The 20,603-nt window shown below is 44.5% G+C and overlaps 1 protein-coding gene across 2 annotated transcripts in view; it reads left to right on the forward strand.

Annotated features, from left to right (window-relative positions):
• man2a1 (mannosidase, alpha, class 2A, member 1) overlaps window positions 1-20,603 on the forward strand; it is a 69,381-nt gene that overhangs the window by 14,284 nt on the left and 34,494 nt on the right. For both annotated transcript variants that reach the window (XM_072714879.1, XM_072714878.1), the window contains exons 6-10: window positions 7,729-7,856; window positions 9,203-9,376; window positions 10,937-11,123; window positions 11,785-11,962; window positions 12,935-13,140. In XM_072714879.1, coding sequence (XP_072570980.1) covers window positions 7,729-7,856; window positions 9,203-9,376; window positions 10,937-11,123; window positions 11,785-11,962; window positions 12,935-13,140 — 873 coding nt within the window. The remainder of the gene's footprint in view (window positions 1-7,728; window positions 7,857-9,202; window positions 9,377-10,936; window positions 11,124-11,784; window positions 11,963-12,934; window positions 13,141-20,603) is intronic.

Consider the following 20,603-nt stretch of genomic DNA (forward strand, 5'->3'; position numbering starts at 1 on the left):
AATGGCAGTGTGATGAGAAATAAGACGAGAAATCAGGAATGAATATGTGATGCAGTTGCCATTCAGTGGAAGCTCACTCACACTCCAGGGCCAGGGCTTTGGGTCCCATCTCCCTCTGTGTAGAAGTTGCTTATTCTCCCTCTTTTATGTGGGATTCCTCCTGCAGTTCAGTCACATCTGGTTTGGCTAACCAGTGTCTCTGAATTAGCCGTAGTGTGATTTGTTGAACAATGGTCTGGCATCCCATCTAGGGTGTCCCCCCCCCCAGCCTGGGACAGACTCCAGGTCTCCCCAGTTCCACTCTGCCTCACTGTTGCAGATATAAGGAGGGATTGAGTGATGATCTGAGCTCTGCCGTCTCTTTCGGTGGGAACTTTCTCTAATCCTAGCATTCATGTTGCACCAGCAGGGTGTTGATGAGACATATCTCAGGGTTAGATCACTATAAAACCAAGTTTAACACCCAACTCACTGAAGGGCTATCCTGTTTGAGTTTCATCAGACAGGAACGCTTGGTTTATGACGCCAAGGGCTTTTTGTCACACTCTGGGATAGGGCACAGATTGCCCCAGGCCAAAGTATACTTCAAGCCACATTCTGCTATTTAAATGGTCGAAATGTATTTTGTTTGTGCTTATATAATGTATTTTTTGATCTGATTTAGTTTTTATTTCATTAGTAAAAGACATACATTCTTTTTTTCCATTAAAAAATGACAGACAAATTTAATACCCTCCTATTTCTTTTCTAGTCCAAGGATTAAAGGAGCACTTCTGAATAAGCACATCAGTTTAAATTGCTTTATCAAATATTAATGGGCCAAAGCACTGAGGCGAAGCTGTTCGCTTGGGCTTCGCTGAGGCTGTTATCGGTTTACCTGCCCAGACTGGTGTGCGTATTCCCTCCTATTGATGATCGATGGCGTCTGGCTTCATTTCACTCCCTTGTCTGGGCATGGCCTTGCCGTTATGATTGGGAGGAAGCGGGATACAGGTGGTTATAGGTTATCAACCTGAATGTGTGGAGTTGCATGCATGGTGTCATAAAAAGGGGAAGAGGTTATCTCACTGAGATTTCTGGGATTGCTGTTGAGGCTGCTGGGATTGCTGCACTGTGCTGGAGTGGTGTAGCCGCTGTGTGCACTTGTGTTGTGAGCCTGTTGAAGCGGTTGACTGGAATTATCTGGAAGTATATTTGAGTGTTTGTGTGCCAGTACGGTTACGTGGGTGGCTGTTGTTTCACTTTTAACTTTTATATTTTTTTTTCTCTGTCTACGTGAGTACTTGTCTGTCCTTGTTAATTGACAGCGTGAGTGTTATCGATAGCTGCAGGCGTTGCGCGAGCGGCGTTTCTGTCTGCCTACCTTCGCTACAAACAGCGAAGTAATATTATCTAACGTCGGTAACATTAACTCTGAAAGGACAGTTGTTCTGAGCTTTGCTATTATATTAATATTATTAATATAATATTAATAATATTATATTAATATACTGGGCTGGGAGTAAAGGATGAGGCCATAGTGAGTTAGGTAATTATGGGGCCAGCTCAGTGTTGTGTTTGCAAGATGTTTGCCCTTCTGGATGCTTGCGTCCAGTCGGACTTTGTCTGCGAGCGATGCAAGTTAGTGGACTCACTCATGGTCCAGGTTCGTGACCTCGAGGAGCAACTCGAGGGGATTCAATTATCAGAGGTGTAGATAGTTATGTGTGCACCTGTGATAGAGCATCCCGTACGGTGTCTTGCCTGCCTGGTGTCCAGGTAGGGGACCTTCCGAATCAAGTGGACAGGCTTTTGGCCCCAGCCGGGGTGGATCCAGTGGTCGTGGTGCATGTTAGCACCAACGACATAGGAAAGTGGATATTCTGGGCCCTGGTTTGTGCTGATGTTTATTTGTAAAAACAGGGTGTTGGCTCCTAGCCCCAATTGGCTGATCAAGCATTTTCAGTTTCATGCCAGTTTTAAATAGAAGCTTCTGCTAAATAAATTCAATGAAAACAAGACAAGGACTGCCCAAAGCACACAACTGAAGGCATCTCGCCTAGCATGTGAGCTGATTGGTGGGAGGGACCCTGCTCTCTCAAAAAAATCGACATCACTTTGGATAAAAGTCTACGAAATATATACAGTAGTGCCCGCTTTACTTGGATAGAGTCAGTGGGTGGGTTGTGTAACGGTGTATGGAAAGGTACGGAGCAGCCTGTTTCGGGAGTATGGAAAGGTATGGAGTACCGTTCCAGAAATGGTACTCCTGGCAAAAAATCCCCACAAGGTCCCTGTCATTCACCACCACCCCCGAAATTTCCCCATCTGAGTAAAATACCCCACGCAGCCTGATAGCAAGCATTGCTTCCAGACCATGGGAGCCGAAGCCGTCAAGGCGTCATCTGTGCCCGCCCTCCCAATGGCTCACACTAATTCTTTATCAAATCCTCCCCCTGATGTTTGTTTTCTGCGTCCCAGAAAAGTGTCCCATATGCTTCGCCTTAAAGGTTGATTTGCCTATCACAATGGTGGATTGTTCCACGGCACCTTAGTTCCTTCAAACGAAGTAAGTCGTCTCTGAAAAGAGAAGCATGCAGACCGGCTCTCTCCTCGTGCAGGGGCCCCAATAGGGTGTGTGTGTGTGTGTTAGTTAATCTGAGTAAATATAAAAATGCAGTCTCTCCACACCTGACTGCGTAGCATGGTGTACACACAGCCCTCATGTTTCAAATAAAGTTTAAGGTGGGGTCATAAATGAACCAATGATGTGTTTAGAATTGGGGAGTGACAGGGGAGGTGCCACTCGGCTTTTAGCTTGGACCATTGTCCCTGTGGCCCCGCCCCTGACTCATCGTTGGGTCGGCTGGAAATGGCGGCCAGACGCAGAGTGTCCCAGCACCGGGTTTGGGGCCCGCTGCTTTCCTGACGGGGCCACAAGGAGTATTTTTATTGAATGTGGAGTAATCAAAGCAAGATTAGATGCATCGGGAAAAGACCAGTTTACCGTCAATGTCTTTTGTGAGTAAGTAATTAGACATAAAAGCTGTTCTGAGACTTAGAACCCCAAATTGAGTTTTTGTTTAATTTCTTTAAAACGCCGTCAGACACACAGGCTTCCTCCTAGGTGTCCTATGTGGCTGACTGCATGTCATCCATGTTATGAGGATCAATTTAAATAATGTTGCATGCATGCCAAACATTTATTTAAGGGTGGGAAGGGAGGTCACTTGACCCTAAAGGCAGGGTGATATGTGGTTCAGCAGGCTCAACTGTGTGTTTCACATGTGCTTGTGAGCGGAAGGTTGCCGGTTTGAATCTCAGGATTGGCAGGACTTCATCATTGGGGCCTTAACCCCCATTTGCTCCAGGGACTGGCTGACCCTGCTTTCTGAATCTTTTCTTGATTTCTCAATCATGGATAAAAGAATCTGCTACATAAATAAAAAAATGCAGAGTAACGTGTGAAAATGTAATGGGACTATCAAAAGTGGGGGCTTTTTCCTGCCCCCCCTGCCAACTTCACAGATTTAATTGGATTCCCGAAATGAATCCCTCTGCCACAGTTATGTCACTTTATTCAGGCTATGAGATGCATCCTGTGCCTATGGGCTGTTTTATTCCTTTAGTTGTGTATATATACAGTGGTACCTCAGTTCTCAAACTCATTAGAACTCGAATTTCTTAAAAGTCAAACCAACCAGTTCGAAAAAAAAAAAAATACCTAGAGCTCGATCTGAATCTCTTAAGTCAAACCGTGAACGCCGACCTAAGAACTTGTACGTGCGGGGAAATGAGTCACGTGGCACGTTTGTCAGCGGAAACAAAAGGTAAAGCTTCAGTCTGTCTCACCTTCACTGTGATAGCATCGTGCATGTTTACACTAGCTGAATACATATATTTAGACAGTAAAAATACATTTAGACAATGATAGACAGTAACAGTGAATATTATATAATAAAGTACATTTAAAAATAAAGATTTCTTATTCATTATTGTAATATTAATAATAAACCATTAATACATTTAATTATGATATTGTCGTGCCGAGTGGGTACGGAATGGAGACAAAGGCGCACATATCAGGGTATTGGGTACAGGGTTTAATTACAGGTAAGGCAGGCAAAACGCAGATGGACAATACAATGACCAGACTGGGGAAACAAACTGGGCTAATGAAAACAACCTGAAACAACTGATCACACGGGGTTAACAAGGGGGCGTGGCACACGGAACGAGGGGCAGGACACATTGTTTTTTTTAAACTTTACACATTGTTTGGATGCCTTTATTTTCTTTCTTTACAATTTACTGTTTTGATAAATGTTCTTAGATGTGTTTAGTACAGTTTATGCTCTTCTTGTTTTATCTGGTTCATTTTGCGTTTAAATGCTAAAAAAAACATATTTAGGTGTATTTTTTTGGGGCCGGGGACCAATTAATTGGTTTTCCATTATTTCTTATGGGGAAAATTCGATCACAACTCGAACTTTTTAGGATTCGATCCAGAGTTCTGAATGAATTAAGTTTGAGCTCTGAGGTACCACTGTATATGAATATATAAAAGTGTAATTCATGCCACTGCATGCTGGTTTCCCCTTATCTGTAAATAAATTACCTGTAAATAAATCAGACATGACCCGCTTTGGAAAACTGACTCACACCCAGCCGTGACTTCTCCGAATGACGAGCCCAAATAGTACATTTCTGTTTCAGATTGACATGTAAAATTTGTTTAGGTTGTTACACATGGTATGTAAATTTTTAACTTTGTAAAACTATAAATTGGAGGGAGTGGGGGAGGGGGAAAATAGGTTTTTGCCATCTGTTTCCAACATTTCCTGCTTTGCCTTGAGTTTCCACTGTAAGTCAGTAGGGGTCAGAGGGCAGAAGTTTGCCCCCAACTGGGCCCTCCCACTCACTGCATCGTGCTGCACCGAGACCAGGGCGTCTCGCGAATTGACACTAGAATGTTAGTGCCCTGCAAGGGGGTGTCCCCAAGGTCATTCACACAAAAATATATTTTAAAATTGTATGAGGGATCACACAACAGCAGCATAAGTTAAGGCTTGTTTGTGAAAAATGATTTTTGAAAGCAATGAGTCTGCAAGTTTTTAAAGTATTAAAGTATTTGAACTTTTGTTCCACTGTGTCTTGGGTGATTAAAGTAGGAATGCCAGAGCAACATTTTAATTTTAATATGTTAATTTCAGCTTAGGCTTGCACATGAACAGACAATTAAAATTGTCACCTTAAAATATTATAGGTAAAAGTTTTTAAACGTGACACTTTAATCACCTGCTTAATCGATAATTTTTGGGTCTTGGGTATGTGTTGAGATGGAACATTAAGAGGGGTGTCATGCTGGGGTCACAGGCAATTTTATGATCTATGTTTGGACCATAAGCACAAACACCAAAATATTATGTGACTTAGCTTTGCGGTTAATGAGGTTTGCGGTTGGCGCACTTAAGGCTTTTTACTTCAAATCCACAAATTTGCAGGCTTGAGGACCAATGACCCTGTTCATATAGCTGCGAATGATATGATAAAAAGCACTTTTAACATAATTTTATTACTTTCTTCCATTATGTAGTGTGACTGTTTAATTTTGGAGAAATCTGGCATGCTGTCAGCTTCTGAAATCATCACTTTCTGGTAATGTGTGCTGTGATTGCTTTTTAAATTTTATGACTTTACATTTTTAGCCAGGACCGTTGATATATTTTGTCTATTAAAGAACATGTATCCTATTAATGTCCACATTTAAAAGATGCTTTCGGGCTGATTTAGTACCAGATCATTTATGTGGTAATGTCTAAATCCTAAAAGTCATTGACATCTTCCCCTAAGCCCAGAGGGCTTTTATCCTTTCTGGGATTGATTACTAGGACTGGGCATTGGGTAGTGAGTGGCTCTGAGTAAGTTGATTTTTAGTAAACTGCAGACCAGACCTTTGCCTCAATTAATATGTCCATGGTTTAATCTTTAAAGTACTTTTATTAATCAACCATTGCTGGTTAATATGGCACTTCAGAAAATGTCATTTCATTTTATTTTGTTAAGCTACACTGAGATCAATGAATACAGACCAGGCTAATGTATATTCTGCTCATTGCTAATGTTTTTGATGCAAGTATCAATGATTCTCCTCATTTGTTTTCTGTTTTGCAACACTTCTACCTAGTTTATCATTTGTATACTATGCTACTGCTATAAAGGATGGAAATTCCTAGGAAGTAACTTCGTTTTGACATCACAAAAAAATGCCGTTAGTATAAACTATAGAATCTTTGGGTTAATCAGTTATCCAGTGCTGGGCTTTGGTGAGCCTGGAGTCTGTGCTGGAAACTACATGGCACAAGGTTGGGAATACCCTGAGATTACTGTGGGAATACCCCAAGGTTGTGGATACCGTAACATCACGGCAATCCATTGCAGAGCAGTGTGTCCTGCTATGGGCAGCCTAGAGAGGGAGGACACCCAGAGTTATTTATGCAAACTGGACACGAGGAGCCATGGCTGGGAATCAAATCGAGCCCCCAGCTGTAGGGGTGTTGGGCTGACACTGAGGCAGGGTGCCTCAATGCTTATTGACGTGCATCCTCAGTCTGACTGCACCATCAGCATTTTCAAGTGAAGTGCTGGAACATGCTGAATTACACACGATAGTAATAATAAAAATAATAATGGTGGTGGTGGTCTTTTCCTTGTCCTTCTATTTATTAATTTGTAATATTTTCTTTATCATTCGTTTCTTACCCCCCAATATGCTACACAGTACAAAAAAAAAAAGAACTAAAACAGAGAACAAAGAAGACATAGTAATATAATATAAAATGGCAATAAAAGCAGCTAGTAAGACTATGTAGAACACCAGTGAAAGAAGTGAAATTATGGTCCATAAAAAAAAAAAGTCAGTTATGTCATCAGAATGATTCTTGTGTAAACAAATCTCAAAATGTGATGACTGATACAGAGTTTATTTCTAGCATGTCAAGCTTTCGCTCTGTCATGTGTGGGAAATATTTCAGTATTGTGGGATGTCCTGGTTAGAGTTTTTATGACTGAAATAGAAAATGGATGTTACGTCTAGCAATGTTCAAGGTTGTTGAGTCAGCATCTCTGTCACAGTAAATTAAAGTTTGCCGGTTTTCCTGGATGCTTTCAATCAAGCTGTTTTGTCTCTGCTGTGAATCACTGCTATAGCAATTTTTATCCTTTCCTCACGCCTTCCTCCACACAAGCATGAGTTGAGCATATTCTGACGTTTTCATACAAGTTTGAAAGTCACTCTGGATACCAAACATTAACAGAGATGTCACTGTTTTTTGAAAGGACAGTAGCTCACTTTGAATTTGTCCCCTTCACGTAAACCACATCATCTTGGTTAGTACTGGTTGAATTGCTCTTTCAGAGACTGTGAACCAGAATGCTGTTATTCACAGAGTACAATTGCATACAGTTTCACATACCATCAAGACAACAAAATAATAATAAATTGAATGAAAGTAAGAGGTATAAATAGACATAAAAATGTGTAATTAATGAATAATCAAATAGATATAATGTGAGACAGACAGATATAAGGTGTGTGCAGCTTTAGGGTATGTGTAAATGAAATTTATGATGTCATAAATGTTTTCCGTGGAAACCTGAGAATCCCTTACACGTCTGGATGGGTGAGCTAAATGTGAGCAGCTAACAGGCCTGCTTCAGTGTGAATCTCTCTCCTTTGGTCTCTTTCAGTCTGATAGAGCGTGGCCAGCTGGAGATAGCCACTGGGGGCTGGGTCATGCCCGATGAGGCCAACGCGCATTACTTCGGCATAATCGACCAGCTGCTGGAGGGTCACCAGTGGCTGGAGAAGAATCTGGGTAGGAACAACTGCATGCCAAATGGGGGGGGGGGGGGTGGTGGTGAATTCACTCTGCACCACACCACAGTCCCACACCTACACCTTCTCAAAGTCTCACTTGTATACCCCCTTCCTGCAAGGTACAATAATGATATGTGCTGCATTGGTGCATTAATTACAATACACTTAAGCACATTAATGACTGTAAGGAATTAATGTAATACCTTTAAATCTTAGGAAAGCTGTATGGGAATTCGGGGGGGGGGGGGAGGGGGTGGCAGACTTGTAATAGTCCAAACAAAGGCATTGTGATGCTGTTTGATGACAGGCTATTAATACAATTTTTTAGTTGACCATATAAAAAAAAATCAATTCCCTGTTTTTGGTGGCACCAAAGCTTGTAAAACGAAGCTGTCATTGATCTGAAGTCAGCCAAACACTGGCAGGATGCTGAGCACCTTGCACCAGTCGATAAATTTAATTTTTACTTTATGAAGATGCCGCTGGTTCTCCTTTGATGGCAATCGTTTTCCTTTTCGCCTCACTCTAATAAAATGCAGATGGGACCCGTGTGGGATGCGTACTCTTCCTTTGTTGGATAGTTTGTTGAGCTGAAGGGTGCCCCCTGCCTCACCTTTTCATCTATGATGTTTATTATCTGTCATTCCTGCTGTTTGTAAAAGGACTAACAACCTGCAACCTCCCGGTAACACTCCTGTTATCCGGCTGGATTCTTGGGAGGGGCAGGCATAATCATAGTTGGAGTTGTAGATGCTTCCTACTTGCTATGCGTTCCCAAAAGAAGCTACTCCAGAGAACTTCTGGTGTCTCTTTACATTCTTGTTAATTCCAAGTGCTTCTGGCTGACTGACCTCTCCATTACCATAAAAAGTAGATTACATTATACATTTAAATTGATGCAAATAACCTTTGAGCATTTTTATCCATGGGTAGTCCTGATGGTGCAGGTCATAGCCCGACGGCTAAGCGTATATAGCCTGACTACTGCTGGCGTTCTCACTAATTTTCCCTGTGTTTTTTTTTTTCTTCATTTGTATTTAAATACTTCTAAATGAAGCATGATTGCCTTTTTAGGTTATTGCTCATTAACATTCACAGAACATTCATTCATTCATTATAAAACCCACTGTGCAGTACTGTTTCTTTCTATTTACTACGTATAATTCTTTCTGTGACATTGTCTGCCCTGTTACTGTTTATTATTAATTATTTACTCTTTATTACTTTCTGAATGTGTGTGTTGTGCTACTGAAAACCTACAGTTTCCTTTTGGGATTAATGAGATGTCTAGCTAATAGTATAAATGCAGCCACCTGCGGTGAAGGTGATGCTTGTGCCTGCCAGGGGTGAAGCCGCGATCCGGCTGGGCGGTTGACCCCTTTGGTCACTCCCCCACCATGGCCTACCTGCTGAAGCGGGCCGGCCTGTCCAACATGCTCATCCAGAGAGTGCACTACTCTGTGAAGAAGCACTTCGCCGCTCAGAAGACGTTGGAGTTCTTCTGGAGACAGAATTGGGGTGAGACTCTTATCATCATCATCATCATCATCATCGTTATTATTATTATTATTATTATTATTATTATAACTTTGAAATGACACTGGCAACTGTGGGATTTGAACCAGGATTTCCTTGGGATTTTCCCTGATCCCAGGGAAATAGTTCTGAGCCATACAACGCTCCCACTGAATGTCCAACTCTGTGGACTGCAATCAAAGCGGACCCTTATTCTCATAGTGCCTTTTTGCTTTCTTTATCCTCAGAGATTAGTGGACTTATTAGAAGATACAGTCAAATCCCTCATTAACACATTGCTCTTTGTAGCTGAACATCCAAGTTAGGGAGAGCTTAGTGAGTCTTGGAGAAACAAAATAAAACATGAATAAATTCCATCCATCCAACTTGCAGATGCTGATGCTTGTCAGGGTTGGGGGGGTGCTGTGTACCTATCCCAGACTACAAAGGTGGCTCATCCAGTCCATCTCAGGAATTTGTAATTTTATGAAAATCAAATTTTGAGTGTAAATACACTTTAAAGCAGTCTGACATTTAGAGTGAACACCCACTGTCCCACTACGTTTGGTGCTCCGCAAGGACAGGGTAAATTAAACGTCTGCTATAATGACTCTCACGGGTAGCCGACATGGGCTGTTTAAGGACCCCCCTCCCCCACATGGTAGCAAGATCCTTAAAATTTAGCCTCCCCAAGAAAGTGGAGCACACTTCCTTTAATGTTACAAAGCGACATGCTTTTGTTTCCTGGCTTCTTGCTTTCTCTTGTTTTTTCTTCTTTCCTTTTCACCCTCTGCAGTCATTTAAATCACTCGATGCAAATGGGAATCGGCATTATGGATTAGTTAGTGACATCAGCTTAACGAGCAGAACAGTGTTAGACTCATTGAGGAAATAACCCAGTAGGTGTTGGCCTCAAACCCACACTGCTGTACTTGTAGCAGCTGGGTATGAGGCCTCAACAAGTTAGGACTCTCTGCCTAACATTGGAATGTCGCCAGAAAAAATCCCTGAGTCGGCAGAGTGACATCCTGTGTTTCCTTGTCTGTATGCTGATATCTGTTTCTCTGCTCCCAGACCCCCGACTCCAGCACAGACATCCTGTGTTTCCCCATCTGTCTGCCTGTCTGTGCCCCCAGTCCCCGACTCCAGCACAGACATCCTGTTTCCCCATCTGTGTCCCTGTCTGTGCCCCCAGACCCCGACTCCAGCACAGACATCCTGTGTTTCCCCGTCTGTCTCCCTGTCTGTGCCCCCAGACCCCAACTTGAGCACAGACATCCTGTGTTTCCCTGTCTGTATGCTGATAAAGGCCCTGTCTCTCCCTATCTGTGCCCCCAGACCCCGACTCCAGCACAGACATCCTGTGTTTCCCCGTCTGTCTCCCTGTCTGTGCCCCCAGACCCCAACTTGAGCACAGACATCCTGTGTTTCCCTGTCTGTATGCTGATAAAGGCCCTGTCTCTCCCTATCTGTGCCCCCAGACCCCAACTTGAGCACAGACATCCTGTGTTTCCCTGTCTGTATGCTGATAAAGGCCCTGTCTCTCCCTATCTGTGCCCCCAGACCCCGACTCCAGCACAGACATCCTTTGTCACATGATGCCCTTCTACAGCTACGACATCCCCCACACCTGTGGCCCCGACCCCAAGATCTGCTGCCAGTTTGATTTCAAACGGCTGCCCGGGGGGCGGATCAGCTGCCCCTGGCGGGTGCCCCCGCAGGCCATCACGGATGACAACGTGCAGGAGAGGTGAGCACAACTCCGCTGAACCTGGCCAGTCGAACCCATAGCCGCCACACACCAGGTGTCCATGAATGGTGCATTGTGGGCATTGTGTGTTCCCATCTCAGTCTTAAATTCTGGACATTTCCTTGTTTTATTAGTTTCGCTCTTGTAAGCAGCAAACTTCTAGAATTCTTTCATATTGGTTTGCTAAAGATCTTTGCATAAAGTTTCAGAGGTTTTTTGACCAATGTGGAGCTCTGTCTACAAAATGTCACATTTTTGACAGATTAGTCCGCATCATTTTTATGTGGCCAGGAAACTTTTTTAGTTTTCTTTTAATCTGATTCAATCTGAAAAAGTTCATACTGCTCGTGTATAATTACCTGTTTACTGGAATATGTTTTTCCACGCATCTCATACATTTACATGAAATGGGGCTTAAAAATTACAGATCTTACACTGGTTAAGTTTGCATATTGCCCCCATCTTGGCCCTGTATTGGAAAAATGCTTGGAGGATTGGTTAAATATAGGAATACATGTATAATTTACGTGATATGTAACATAAGTTGAATAATTAATCTGTCTGATGCTCACATCCAGGGGCTCTATCCTTTATCCATTTTTATTCACTAGGGATGCGCATTTCTCTCTCCCGCCTTCCTCATCCCTCTTTCCCTCCAAAGGGCTCTCATGTTGCTGGATCAGTATCGAAAGAAATCCCAGCTGTTCCGTACCAAGGTGGTCCTGGCCCCACTGGGAGACGACTTCCGATACACGGAGGCTTCTGAGTGGGACCAGCAGTTTCAAAACTACCAGAAGCTCTTCGACTACATGAACTCGCACCCGGAGCTGCACGTGCAGGTTCCCTCTTCCCCCACCCCCCCCCACCCCACCCCCCATCCCCGAGCGCCGTTTGGCCAGCCGCTGCCTTTGTTTTCATACTTTGGTTTCATTCGTTAATGTTGCCGGGGGGTTACTGCTGTGCCCCGCTTTCTCTGTATGGGTGTTTCTTTCTGTTATGGGGGGTCGGTGGCTGTTTTGGTGGTATTTCTCTGACACTGTGTACGTTACGGGATCCTCTTCTAGCGGGCAGCAGCTTTTGCTCCTAAATGCCACCGCAGTTGAACCTCGTTACATCTGGCATCGTCAGAGAGATGCCAAGGCAGAGGACTGGAAGAGTGAACCATGTTATTTCCTGGATATACAGGCCTCTTGTGCCCTCTTCTTGATTCAAGGGCACAGTGCAAAGTGCTCTTAATTAAATATTTACTAATGCCCTGACATTCACAGTTGTTGAATTGTTGTATGTGTAATACTTTTTGATCAACATGATCAGCAGTAATTTGTCTGGGTATGATGCACAGCAAATGAAATACATAGAAGTATTTAAACTGCAATTAATATTTCTTATTTCTTGGTGCTTGTTTTACCCCTGTGTTCGTGTCTAATAATAATAATAATAATAATAATAATAATAATAATAATAATAATACGACAACAACAACAACTCTGGAAGGTGTTTGCTTTAAAAGCCCCTGGTTTTGAAACTTTAGTGTCATCCCAACTGGGTAACCTCTCCCCAAGTTTTTAGGTTATGTCACGCTGTTTATTAATCATAGTGGTAGAATATAAAATTTTTCGAAACTATTTACAAACAGACATGTTAATACTTCAGGTTATACTAAGACAGACATGATTATACTCAGACAAGTGTGATTATACTCTGGATTGTACTTAGACAAGCGCAATTATACTTCAGATTGTACTCACAGGAATATTTATACTCCGGCTGCCTTCTTGAGTATAATCATGCTATTGTTGATCCTCCCCCAGGCCCGGTTCGGCACCATCTCCGATTTCTTCGCTGCCTTGCGGGTCACTGCAGACGTAGACCCACTAACCAGCAGCTCACCACTGCTCCCGGTGGTGAGCGGGGACTTCTTCACCTACGCGGACCGAGACGACCACTACTGGAGCGGCTACTTCACCTCGCGACCCTTCTACAAGCGGCTAGACCGACTGCTGGAGTCGTACCTCAGGTGACACTTCAAATCCTCCATGGTCTGGGAGTCACCAGAGTTCTGGGGAATCCCCACATTTACATTACCGTGACACTCCACTACCATAATGTCAAACTTTTAACAAGCATCTATACTTTGTCCATCCCTTGAGTAAACTTGAGTATTTACCATTCTCATGGTCTTACAGACACACATCTATAAAAAATACTGAAAACTGAAAACCAAAAAAAAGTGTGAATGCATACCACAAGCCTCAGTGCTTGTGATTTATAAATAAGTGTGCTGACCAACTAACCCCTGCAACCACCTATTCCCAAAATTACCCCCCAGAATCAAAACCAAGACCCCAAAATGGGGAACCATAGAGGCACAAACAAAAGTGCAAATATAGCTCCTATAGCTTTTCTATGATCAAGGCATGACCCAGATATCCTGTGAAGATTATTCGTAGTAGGTGATGTAGTGTGTGCAGGGGGATATACTCGGAAGGTAACCTTAATGTAGCTGGAATCATCCAGATACCATGTGTATATATAGATGCGGTGTGTGTAATATTTCAGTGTTTGTTTCAAAATAAGCTGTTTGAACATGGGGGCAGACTCTCCTGGGGTGGGTGGGTGTTATTCAGGAGTTTCGGGGACATGATATCTGCACCAGGATTTGTCGCATCAATGGCAGCTGCAACCCGATTAACCGATCAAGCTAGGGCGTCCCCCTCAGGCTCATCTTCGCCCGGATGGCGTGGGAAATGGACTAGGGCTACCTGTTCATGGACGGGACAGGCTAAAGAAGATAGTTCACCGAATTCGGCTGGTCACCATCAACATTGGCACCCTCACTGGCCGAAGCCACGAATTGGCAGACACCCTCAAGACCCGACGCATCGACATCGCGTGTATCCAGGAGACCAAATGGAAGGGGTCCAAGGCATGGGATATCGGAGAAGGCTATAAAGTCATTTACCACAGTGTTAAGTAGAGTAAAAATATAGTTGGCGTTGTCATCTGTCAACAGCTACGAAACGACATCGTCGAAGTCTGTAACATCTCTGACCACCTCATCTCAGTCAAGATCGTTTCTGGTCTGACCACCCTCAGCGTTGTCTCATGTTACGCCCCTCAAGCAGGCTGCGCTGATCAGGAAAAGGATGATTTCTGGGAAAACCTCAACATGCATCTCCAGATGATCACCCCCGACGAACACATCCTGGTCGGAGGAGACCTCAAAGGCCATGTTGGTCTTGACCGCCAAGGATACGAACAAGTGCATGGAGGCCATGGTTTAGGCACACGCGACGACGAGGGAACCCGTATTCTGGACTGTGCTGAAGCCCATGATCTTGTCATCACCAACACCTTCAGGAAGAGACTAAGCCACCTTGCCAGTTACATTAACGGTGGTCAAAAAACCCAAATTGACTATTGGATGATCCGACGGTGCAACCTATAGTTGACACTAAATGCCAAGGTGATCCCATCAGACACCATCAGCCCTCAACACCGGCCACTTATCCTCAACCTCCAGCTCAACCTGCATCGCCAACCCCGAGAGAGAACCACGGGACCTGAGCACATCAAGTGGTGGAGGCTGCCTGAACGCAAACAACAACTCCAAGTAGCCTTTCAATCGCTCAACATTGATCTTGACCAAGCAACTGAGATGCTCTGGAGTGACCTCATCTGCCAAATGCATGCCTCTGCCTCGACCATCCTCTGCTCAATGAAGCCTGGGCGACGATTCATGGACAAGCAAGTCTGGTGGTGGAGCAAGGAGGTCCAGACCGCAATCAAGGCTAAGAAGCTGGCGTATGGGCAAGTGCTGCGTGACCCTCCTGCCATACTCGCCCGATGGAATGAATACTTTAGCACTATCTCAAATGAGGAATTTCCGCATCCACCCATTCCCAGCCCAGACCCCGTAAATGGCCCTGTACCTCTGATCACCGCATCCAAGGTCATGAAGGCTGTGAAGAGTATGAAGAATGGCAAAGCCACTGGGCCAGACGACATCCCAGCTGACACCTGGAAGCTGTTGGGACATTGAGGAGCCGAGATCCTTGCCGCCCTGTTCAACAAGATCACCACGGAGAACAGGGCACCGCAGGCTTGGACGACCAGCACCACAATACCAATCTGGAAAGGGAGAGGCGCGACATCTCTGAATGCAAGAACTACCACCCGATCCGACTACTGTGTCATGCAATGAAGATCTTTGAACATGTTCTGGACAGTCGCCTACGAAGCATCGTAGCCTTAATCAATGCAGCTTCATCAAGGGACGGGGAACAACGGACGGCGTCTGTGCTGCCTGCCTGCTTATGGAAAAGCACTGGGAGAAGAACAAGCCAGTCCGCATGGTCGTCCTGGACCTGGAGAAGGCCTTCGACCGTGTGCCGCACAAACTTATCTGGGCATCCCTGCGATCACACTGTGTCCCATAGGCTTATGTCAACTGGGTGCAAATCCTCTCCCAGAATGTCACAAGCATTGTCCGCTGCCCGGCTGGGATATCACCACTGTTCTTCATCAACTTTGGAGTACACCAAGGATCAGCTCTTTTGTCCCTGCTCTTCATCACTTGCAAGGATGTGGTGACAGAAGAACTGCAGACACCTCATCCCTGGACTCTGCTCTACGTGGATGACATATTCCTCACTGACAGTGATCGGCAAAGCCTCCAAGACAATGCACAACGCTGGAAGGAACGCTTGGACCAGAATGGCTTACGGCTCAACATAGAAAAGATGGAATACATGGAAAGTGACCCCCAAACCAATGGTACCATCAGCATCGATGGCATAGACCTCAAGAAGACCACCCAGTTCAAATATCTTGGCTCGACTCTATCAGCTGATGGCGATAGTCACCCAGACGTCAGATTACGGGTGAATGCGGCCTGGCTGAAATGGCACCAAATCACTGGTGTCCTCTGTGATAAATGTATGCCCAAACACCTCAAGGCGAAGATCTACAAAACAGTCGTTCTCCCTGTCACCCTATATGGAGCGGAGTGTTGGCCCGCGTCCTCCAGGCATGAGCAGACCCTGCATGTCATGGAGATGCGGATGCTTAGGTGGATGCTAGGGTTCACCCGACAGGATCAAGTGATGAATGAGGATGTCAGGAAGGCCATAGGAATCGCTCCGATCACAGAGAAGATGAGAGAAGCACAATTGCGGTGGTACGGACATGTTGCCCGAAGTGAGGAAGAGATCAATCGCAAAGATGGCTCTGCGCCTCAATCTGGAAGGAAAGAGACCTCGGGGAAGACCCAAGAAGCGATGGATGGACCGGATAAAGGAAGATATGAAGCACGACAATGTCGCCCCAGAAGATGCCCTCGATCACAAGAGATGGAAAGCAGCCTGCCAAAAAGCAGACCCTGTACTATGACGGGACGAACGGTAGGAGAGAGAGATATCTGTACCAGGATGCAGCAGGTCGCAATTAAGCTCGGCTGCACGCCTGGGTGTGTGACAGGTGACTGGCCTTTGCATAAGCAGAGCAAAACAGCAGACTGGCTCTCTGCACAGATGCTGGTGTGTTCAGGAAGGACTGCCATACTTCATTCCCTCGGTCTGTTTTTATGGTCTGTGTTCTTATCTTCAAAAATCCTTTAATTAACTCTACTTAGTCGTTTTCTGCTTTTAAAAATTAGAAGTTATTTGACCATATGCCAAAATGTTTTAGTGCACGATGTGAAATAATATTAATAATAATGATAATGATCCATATTAACTCTTGAATCTAGTTCAGAAAAACACTCTTAGACTTTGCTTAAAAGAGCTGTCAGACTTTATTAGAAACAAACAGCACATTAGGCTGCAGAAAAGAAAGAAGTATTGTATAGGTAGGAGCATATGCATCAAGTGGCTTTTGGCTAACTTTTCACTACCGTGAAAACTTTCATGTTGACAGATTGCCAGGAGTAGGACAGTGACCACACAAGGTAAAACCTCCCCAGCAGTGTGTGTCCTGTTTGTAGGGGTAGGGTGTAGAGTGTAAGGTGTATGCAGAGAGGCTGACGTGACTGTCATCAGCGCTAGTTGCTAGTCGAGGTTCTTGATTGATGTCCTCTCTCCCACATCCAATCCTAGCCTCGCTGACCATGGCTGCTTTTAACCTGCCTGATAACCTTAGTGCTGATGGGAAAGGTTCTGTCGGGGGAGGGGGGCGGGATCTTTGTGTAGCTTTTGCTGCCTCCCTTATTGATCTTTTTGTGCTATTTGTAAGGCTGTGTGTTGCACCAGAGCAGTGAAGGTTGTTGGACTGCAGGGACTCTAGCAGCACGCTCACTTTGCGAGTCTGTCCCGGAGCATGGCACCACCTGGCATCCATCAGTGAGCGTGCCTGGTGGTCTGCAACCACGCGTCATGGATGTGTGACTCTCAATAAAATCTCTCACTGGCCGAAGCCACGAATTGGCAGACACCCTCAAGACCCGACGCATCGACATCGCGTGTATCCAGGAGACCAAATGGAAGGGGTCCAAGGCATGGGATATCGGAGAAGGCTATAAAGTCATTTACCACAGTGTTAAGTAGAGTAAAAATATAGTTGGTGTTGTCATCTGTCAACAGCTACGAAACGACATCGTCGAAGTCTGTAACATCTCTGACCACCTCATCTCAGTCAAGATCGTTTCTGGTCTGACCACCTTCAGCGTTGTCTCTAGTCCGAGGTTCGCAAATTACTATTGTGCACAACATTTTCTCATGTTTCTCTCTGTTGGAAACATCCAGGCCCGTGGGGTCATTTTGTTTGTCATTCTTTATCAAACAATGGAATTAATATGTAGATGAACTGCCCCCGTACCAATAAAGACAACCCCCCCTACCCCCCGCCCTGCAAAATATACTTCTGACTTTGCCCTGAACATGATTCAGGGAGTAAATGCCCTGCTCATAGATCTGTGTTATTGTCTAGAAGCGTCTGGAGCTGTTTGTTTGTATCTGTCAAGAGCCACACATGGAGCGTGGGTGCTTACATGAAGCCTTTGTTGAGTGACTCGCTTACAGCAGCCATCTGCACTTTTTCATAAAAGCAGTAATAAAGTCCTGAGCGTCTCCTGCCTCTCTGAGCCCTGCAGCTCGATTACGCCTGAGCCTCACGTCTCCAACCCCAGAAGCCGCTCGTGATGGTCTCACATTAAAGCAGCAAGGAGCTCTGTGATTTGCGTAAAGAGGAATAATTTGCTGGAATCTCTGACTTTGGTGACTGTATTCGCTTGCAGATGATGTATATAAATGACTTCGTAATTGGTACCTATTACATATTTTATCATCCTGTCAAATTGTGTTTGTGCAATTTTTTTTTTTTGGCAGTGTTCTTATTTTTTCATTAGTTTCTTCTTTCTGTTTTTTGATGAGTAGTTACCCTGTGGGCTCATGAATATTTAGGTGTTACCGTAGAGTTCACCCTAATTTAGAAGATTGGGTACCTGGTTATGTTTTCTGTAGCAAACCACGACTCAAATTTTGATAGCAAATTTGGTAGTAAGTTATGCTGGTTATATGTACTAAGTCAGTGTTTCCCAGTCCGGTCCTCGGGGACACACATTTGGTCCAAGGTTTTGCTCCATCCCACAAACTGTCTGAGGACCTTGTTTGGAAACACTGCACAAAGAGACTGCAGCTTAAACACGATAGAAGTGCACCGTGTTGTGCACAGGGTTAATCCCTGTGCTGTGCAGTTATGTCTTCAGTTTATATACGCAGATTGTAGCTGAGGTATCTGCATATTGTAAATGACTCGGGTTCAGAAAGTAAAAATCTAGACCAGGATTTTGTTTCAGATGTAGATGTAGATTCTTTATTTGTCACATGTAGTTATAGCTGCTACAACATACAATGAAATGCTTTTTCTGGCAAAAAGTACCCCCGGTTGTGCTATACAGCAAGGTTTCTCAACCCAGTCCTCGGGGACCACCAGACGGTCCACGTTTTTGCTCTCTCCCAATTGGCAGGGTGGTCCCCGAGGACCGAGTTGAGAAACCCTGCTATACAGTACATACAAAAGGAATAAGTAGTAACATCACAGAACAATAAGGAAAGATAGTGCATATAGTATATATAATACACATAAGTATACATAACATAACATTGCACTGTGGAAGTATAAATTGCACTGTATGCAGATTGCACTGTGAAGATATAAATCTCACAACCAACCAGTTGTGTCAGAGAAAGAGTCAGAGAGTACTCAGCTGGTTGGTTGAAACAAAACCTTTGTTTGGATTTTTCCACCTCTGGAAAACGACATGAAGCTTGATGGATTCCTCACATGGGTGTTTTATGCCCTGAAGGCCATGCAGAGAGATACTGTAGCGATCCAGCCGGTCTATGAAAACACCACTTTTTGTTTTCAGTTCATTTCTGCTGTGGATACTTCCTCTTAGAAATAAAGGTATTTAAGTATTTGTTGGAACTCAGCGGTCGGGATACTAGGTCAGGGATGAACTTGTTCTGGGGAATATGTCTTTGCTGAGTATGATGCTGGCTGATCCATCGTGTCGAGTTGTGTACCCCCTCCCCCCTCCTCAACCACCACCTTTAATTATGTGGTGCTGCAAGCCCCCATAATCTCAAACCCTCCCCCCATATGATTCTGCCTGTCTGTGCTTCTCATAGAACATTACGACAAGGTTGGTATTTGCTCTCACTTCCTGTTAGTGTTTTAGGGCAGTTTTTCCCAACCCAGTCCTTGGGAACCCACAGACAGTCCACATTTTTGCTCCCTGCAACCTCCAGGAGGGAGCAAAAACATGGACTGTCTGTGGGTCCCCGGGGACTGGATTGGGAAACGCTGCTTTAGGGTCCTGAAAGACTCATCTGGAAGGTTACAGGCCAGATGCCATGCTGAAGAAATAATGGCTTTTCATAATAAATTAGGCCTTAGCAAGACTCCTCGGAATGATCACACTACAACACTAAGGGACTCTCTAAACTGTCCGTCCGTCTATCTATTTATCCTCTGGCCACTTATCTAGGTCCGGGTCACAGGGAGTCGTGAAACCAAAACGTCATTTTTGCATGAAGGTTGAAAATGACTGTGCAAAATGAATAGGCATGGTGCAGATATCACTGATGACATCTGCAATGGATAAAGGAGGCCCTGCAGTCAGAGCGACGTGCTTATTCATAACAAATTTTACACAAAAATATCAGAAACTGACCAGCCAATTACTAAAGTGCCATTTAATTCAACTTAAATCTGAACTGTTACTGAGTTGCACTCAGTTGCATTAAACCTGAGACCGCTCTCATCCATATTTGCGGTTTTTCTTTAGAAATTAAGAAAAAACCCCTTTGTATGTATCACCTTCCCACATCGGGGTGCCGTAAGCAGTCTGACAGCTGGCTTCACAGCTGTGTCTGATCAGTCGGCCCTGTTTTGGCCCCAAGTCCACGTCCACATGCGAGAGAGCTGTCCGCGGCTGCTCTGTGCTTCCTGATCGGAGTCTGCGCTGTCAGGCACTTGGCA

The sequence above is a fragment of the Paramormyrops kingsleyae genome, chromosome 7, assembly GCF_048594095.1.
Source record: "Paramormyrops kingsleyae isolate MSU_618 chromosome 7, PKINGS_0.4, whole genome shotgun sequence".
In the NCBI taxonomy this organism is placed as follows: Eukaryota; Metazoa; Chordata; class Actinopteri; order Osteoglossiformes; family Mormyridae; genus Paramormyrops; species Paramormyrops kingsleyae.